A 6,906-nucleotide genomic window follows, 5' to 3' on the forward strand; every position below is an offset into this window, starting at 1 on the left:
AAGTACATACTCCCTCTAATTACAAATGTAATTTGTTTAAGATTTATCCATAAGAATTAAGAAAATCGATCAAATAACATTGTTGCCTTCATTTATACTATATTACAAAATATAACTCATTTATTTGTGAGAGTTGTAGTATTTATTAAGCAAGAACAAAAAAGGAAGAAAAGAGAAAAAAAAAGTGCCTCAAAGTTCTATGATGAATTACATTTAGAGAATTAGTATATAATTAGGTTGGGTGTGGATACTTGCACGAGCATGAGGCTGTGCTATAGTATTTTCTTCCAAGACACTGTTATTTGTTTTATTTTATAAAACCTGCATGTACTTATTGCTGCATTACCAAATATAATAGTGCATCCATTCGCAAAAGAAAAATCATTAACATATGACGGGATATCTTCTTTGTTTTTTTTTTTATTTCTACTCAAAATCCACATCACCCTGTACTTTTTTGTTCTTGAGACTGACTTCTGTGAATTAATAAAAAGGAGGGAAATATTTTAAGTATTACCAATAAGAAAGCAAATCTTTCAAGGATTACCTTCTTCGCTGTAGCTGATATCTGACTCTGTTTCCTCGCAACACGTGTTATAACTTGCATTCTTCATTTATCCAAAATAGCAACTGAAAAGTATATATCGGAGCTCTGTATTATTTGCATCACCTAAAAAAACCATACTAAAATAGTCCGCCGTAATTTTGAGCTATTTTATTGAACTGATGATACTATATTACTATGATTTTTTGTTACTATGTTACACATACATCGAAAAGAACAGATAGGGCAGTTAGTGGCACTCATATAGGGTATAATTGGTTGCTTGCTTGTCTTGTTATTTGTATAGACTGTATACGTAAGTTAAGGGGAAGCAAGCTGAGCGGATGTAAAAGTGTTTGGTTGGTTGTATCTGTCGAGGCAGATGGAGCTAAATTTCTATTTGATTAATTAAATATAAAGTCATATGAGCGGATATAAGAGTTAAAATTTTAATTATTGATCGTATGAAATTGGTTTTATGATACTAACGAGTAGATCTACTAAATAAATAAATATAGGAATCTATTCAACTCGAACTTATCTTATAAGTTAGACTATATACATTTCTATCACTAAATCAGACTAAAATAGTACGTATAAACAATCTAAAGTTATATGTATCTGTCGAACCGAGATCGCTGATGAGAGCAACCGATCACCACCGTACAGAATCTCGGTAATCTTGAAGCAATCTATGCTGGCTTACACGTGTGCACATATGGCACTTTTTGAGTGAAACACAAGCTCTCTGTCGCTAGGTGAAGGGTACGGCAGTAATTTCCAAGCTGTTAACTCGCACAGGTGTGTGGTTTGCATGGACTACTGGGTCGAAACCGTCTTTAATTGTCTGCGTGATGTTTCTCTGTCGCACGACGGGAGAAGGGGCACTCGGATGGACGGGTCAGGATCGGGTAGAACCAGAACACATCTGATTCAAAACTCAAGATCTTAAATCTAATCTAACTTTAAAATTATTATCAAGTGCAAAACGATATTTGGTCCTAGCTCATCGGATCCTTTCTCATTTGAAGCTGGCATATCTCGCCGCCGCCACTGCTCTTAAGCTCATCTGCTCTCTCTGATCACCCCATCTCTCTCCCCTACGGATCCCTCACTGTCTCCTACCGCTCGTGGCCCATCTTTCTCGATGGCATGGCAACTTGACGAAGGAGCTTGCTCCCACCCCACACCGCCTCACTGTAGCTGACCTCCTTCGCCTCTACCACTAATCACCCACCCCATCCTCCTTGCCGGATCACTATCCCTCCCCTCCGCATCAAAGCAGACATAGTGCACGGCGATGGCACGAGTGTCCCAAACGAGCTTGCCACAGCCGACGATGAGGGACTCGTAGGAGACGTAGGCGAGACAGAACTGTAGTAGCATGTGCACCAATAAAGACTAAATTGCGACAGGTAGCCGAGCGAGTTTTGGATTAAGAGTTCAGGGTAATGGTGACATATATCATAAAAAAACGATAATGCTACTATACAAACGTCCGGATGAACGCTTTCGGTCGGATGCTACATGTAGCATTTTTTTGTGCACATCTAAGTTGTGTTGCTATCAACTCCTGTCTCTACCACCTTTGTCTTTCGGCACCTCCTTCCTCTTAACCCCCCAAAAAAAAGAGAGAAACAACAATTGCCAATCCCCTCACCCAATCTCTGCAGAAGGGCAAATCCTTCACTGCGCAAGCCCTGGCGTTGGCACTCGGTGTGGGAAGACAGACTACGGTGTCACGACGAGGCAAGCTAGCGCCCTGCCATGCAATTTGCGCGACGAGGGCAGGTGGTGTGGTGGGTCTCGACTACAAAGAGCGCGACGTTATTGTTGGGGAGCTTGTCAGAGGGTTCGTCTCGGCTCCGTTCAACAAACAACCACAACGAGTGGGGCACTTCCTGACATGGCTCATCGACAGCAACTAGAGCTTGCACTTGTTTTTTTTCCACCCTCTCCCTCTCTCCCAACGGCATCTCCCTCACATCATGGGAGCTAGCACTCTGGTGAGTATCAACTTTTGCAATAGGTCCATCCCATCCTCTCTCTCCTTCACAAGATTTGACTAGATAGGTCCATCCTATCCTCCCTCTCCGAGGAGCATGACAAGCATTGCAAGAGCGCATCGTCGAGGTTGCAGGAGAACCAATGACCTCTAACACACCTCACTGGAGAGTAAAGACTAGTAGAGGACTTTCATGGACTAGGGTTTGCTGCAACATATGTTTTTTTATGTTGCAGTATGTGATTTATGATGTTGCAATAGTTGATTTTTTTCACTCTGGTATGCTGAATTTCGATTGTTTCATACGTTGATTATGATTGTTGCAATAAGTAAGCCGATCGATTTGTTGCATGCTTCTTTTTTATGTTGCAATAGCTTTCTCCGAATGTTCTAACTATGAGTTTAATAGTTGCAACAGCTTTTTTTATGTTGCAGAAGCTTTTCATGCATATTGCAGAAGTCAATTTCATATGTTTCATCGAGATGGAGATGAATATGTTCTCTTCATGTCGCAATAGCTTTTTCGGGATGTTGTAGAAGTAGATTCGGTTTGTTGCAACGATTCCTTGAGTGGTTTGTTGCAGCAAGAGATTTATTAGCATTTTTTAGGTTGTAACATATGATTTGAGAATTTTGCTAATTTGAAGTAATTTTGTCAACAGGGGGGCTTGTTTTTTCTTTTCTTGAGATTCAGTTTCAGCTTTGTTGCAGATATTGACAAATTATGAGTATTGTATGAACCAATCGTTCGTTCCATCACTGGATATACTTGTCTTCTTTCTCGTCGCAGGCAAGGACCGTGTCACATTCTTGCAACTCTCCGGTCATCAGCCCTCCCGGTGGTCGGCGCCACAGAGCTCACGGAGTAGCTTGGTGGACTTGGTTGTCATGGGACCGGAGGCAACGGGGTACTCGGCGTCTCGGAGCATGCACAAACGCACTGCAGCTTGGTGTCGAGTGGCAAAGCTAGTCCTCGTTGACGTAGGCACAAAGCTTGAAGTTTGGGAGGTCAAGCTAGTCCTCGTGGACATAGGTGCAGCGGGATGTTGCAAGAAACAATGATCGATTATTACGGTGAGAGGTTTCATCCTCAAAATCGGCGGTGCATAAGTTAACAGATGAGAAACTGAACGGCAAGTGAACGTCCGGAGCTAGCGCCCGGATAAGACGTTTGGACGCTAGCAGCGTCGGAACAAAACTTTAAATCCTGCAAAAGAAGCCCGGCTTCAGAACCTAAGCCAAACAGCGCCTTACATGGACAGGAGAAACCTGTCAAACACGCAACAGGGTGAATTTTTCCAGCGTCAAACGCTAGTGAACTGTGCTCGGTGAAAGTGAAGAAACTCACAACCAGGAGAACACTGAAGAAGAAGAAGATTGATGCATAACAGTTCCTTTCCAGTTCGATCGCATTCACGCAAACGCTACACGATCTCATTCACCTCCTGACCACGATCTGACGGGCTCAGCGACGCCTCAGCGCAACGCCATTGGATTGAATCCGTTTCACCCATCTGGCCGTCAGATGCGCCGGGCACAGGCGACAGAAATATTCAGACAGGTAGTTTATTACATTGCTGGACGATGATGCTTCCAGACGACAGAAATATTCAGACAGCTAGTTATTACATGCATCCATTTATTCATTCGTGCCGCCTGTGAATTAGCTGGAGAGATTGGTTTCTTTAACTTTTATTTTCAGCACAACTTTCTCCGATTCATTCATTCAACAAATCTCCATGGGATCCTGCTGAGTTGTACAAATTAATCGGTCAAATTAATCGATGATTCCATGGTGCTTTTTGCTGTCTTGGTTTATTTGTTTAAATGGCCTTTCGTGTGAACAAATTACACGATAATTTGGTAGATTTTAGGTGGGCACGCTGTAGATAAGCAGAAAGAAATAGCAAAAGATTTCTAAAAAAAGATCATACCAATAGCAGAAATGGACAAAGCACACCCTATCTATACCCATAAAGCGACATGAATCAACTCAAATTAGTTGGAAATGATGTGGAGTAAGAGAGCAATCAAGCAGCAAAAGCGAAACGGTTTATCTAGCTCGATTTGATATTGCTCTATAGCTCTCAGGTGTCGAATTGCATCGAAACAATTTTTTTTTTCCTGATGATGTAGTCATTGCGATAAAAAAAAAAGGAACTGTGTGAAAGTCAATAGCGTGTAAAATCAAGTGGCCAATTTCGTTTCGCCACTGCAATAGTTGCAGGACGGTGTGGAAATAAATAGTAAATTTTAAAAACATATAATTATTTTGACACATGTTATAAAAAACTATAATTTTAAATATTTATTTCAAAAATCTCTAACTATTATGACATATGTTGAAAAAAAACTATAACTTTCTTATCGTGAGCTCATCTATCATCCTCTAGTAACAAATGAGTCTACGGTTAATTCTTCTACTATAACTTATAGAGGATGATGGATGAGTCTATGGTGAAAAAAGTTGTAGATTTTTAAAATTTACTCGAAAACAAATAACATTTGTTCATAAGAATCGGGGGATTTTTTTTCATAATGTGATTAAAGAAGCAGACGCCATTTTCACATAACTTGGACTCAAGGGTGTTTGATCGGTAACTTTCTGAAAACTCAAGGCACTGCCAAAGTCAACAATGTTATATCTTCAGTCTCCTAGCATCATTTTCACTCATTGGATCGAAATTCACATTTTTACATCCATCTCGCATTTCACTTAGCTAATATATTCTACACAGGACTTGAAGTCCAACTCAAAATGAAATGAAAAAGAGAGAGAAAGAAATCACACACTAAAAGCAGCACTAGAAAAAAACACAGAATTCGAAACCAAATAAAGGAAAGCCTGTGTACAAGCTTAATGTTCCCACAGGAGAGGCTGGAAGCCGACTGCATCAAGCCCATCGTACGGCGTCCACGGATGATCGGACGGCCCGAAGTTCACCACGTCCTCCTCCACCCACAGCGGCGCCAGCTCGTCGAACACTAGCTCGGCCTTCTCCGCCTGCGCCGGCTGCCGCTCCTCCCGGCTCGGCTCGGACTCGTCGCGAGCAGCAGCTGGTCGTTGGCCGTGGTCCGCCGCAGCAGGACTCGCGACCGCGGATGCGGGGGAGGAGTCGCTGGATTGCTGCTGCTGTTGCATGAGCGCGGCGCGCGCGGCGGCGGCCTGGACGTCGCGCGGGGCGAGGGACGCGGGGCGCGGGAGGACGTGCACGAGGTCCGGGAAGTTGAGGACGGCGCGCGCGCCCTTGATGCTGAGCGCGGCGACGTCGTGCGCGCGCGCGGCCATCTCCGGGCACGAGAAGGTGCCGAGCCAGATGCGCGACTTCTTGCGGGGCTCCCTGATCTCCGACACCCACTTCCCCCACGCCCGCATCCGCACGCCGCGGTACGCCGGGGCGCCCCCGCCCCCGCGCGCGCCCGCGTCGGCGTCGTCGTGCGCGCGCGGCCGCTTCTTGCGGCCCTTGTTACCGCCGCCGGCTCCGGAGGCCGAGGGCGGCCCGCGTGAGCTGGAGGACGTGGAGGGTGAGGAGGAGTAGGACGACGTCGACGAGGTGTCCGAGCTCCCCTCGCTCATTGCCATACGCCGAGGCGATCACACTGTGTATGCCACAACTACCCGACCGGCGACCGCGTACGGGCAATGATCTCAAGGTGTAGGGGAGAGGGAGGTGATGCAGTGCAATGGTGGATGTAGAGAGAGGAAGGGGTAGCTCGCTGTATAAGTAGCAGAGGTTGGATAGATGAGTATCAGATGAAAAAAATAGATGATCAAAATAGATCGTGCATTCGTAACATATGGCAAAGTTGTATTTGTCGAGGACACGAGAGAGATGGAGAAAGACGCACGGCGTACCTAACAGTAGGATAACAGCGACGCGTGAGCTCCCATGACATGAGTACATGGCCATTATTGTTGATCGATCATGGATGGCGCGTCTCAGTCTCAGGGGGTTGCTGGAGCTCGAGCTGGAGCTGGATGGCCGGCCGCCTGCAGTACGTGTCCATGCCAACGAAACCATCTCCCTCTACTTAATTACTAGTCAATTCGGTGCCTGCCGCCTTGGTAATCCGGCACGAATACATGCGTATGCTCGAGTGCACGGCCGTGCCATTCCGCGACCATTATTCGAACTCTTCGTCTACAAAAATTGGACTGTATATTTGGTAGTTACATATCTGATAGCTTTGTTGTAATCCGTAGATATTAGCTCCATGATTTACCTCCTTAATCTTAACCTTAGCTGTTGGATGCCCAACCGGCTATCTATGTAAACACTCCATCAATGAATTGATTAATTGCGTGATCTCATACACGCTTTCACATGCAACCGCGTGCTTATGACTTTTGCTGTCT

General features: G+C 44.8%; 1 protein-coding gene across 1 annotated transcript; it reads right to left on the bottom strand.

The window, feature by feature from the left end:
* Positions 1 to 5,219: 5,219 nt before the first annotated feature.
* LOC133886866 (ethylene-responsive transcription factor ERF039-like) lies at positions 5,220 to 6,268 on the bottom strand. The gene has a single exon (XM_062326764.1). The coding sequence runs from the start codon at positions 6,130 to 6,132 to the stop codon at positions 5,407 to 5,409; it is 726 nt and encodes a 241-aa protein (XP_062182748.1). The 5' UTR covers positions 6,133 to 6,268; the 3' UTR covers positions 5,220 to 5,406.
* Between the last annotated feature and the right edge of the window lie 638 nt (positions 6,269 to 6,906).

The sequence above is a fragment of the Phragmites australis genome, chromosome 1 (assembly GCF_958298935.1).
Source record: "Phragmites australis chromosome 1, lpPhrAust1.1, whole genome shotgun sequence".
In the NCBI taxonomy this organism is placed as follows: domain Eukaryota; kingdom Viridiplantae; phylum Streptophyta; class Magnoliopsida; order Poales; family Poaceae; genus Phragmites; species Phragmites australis.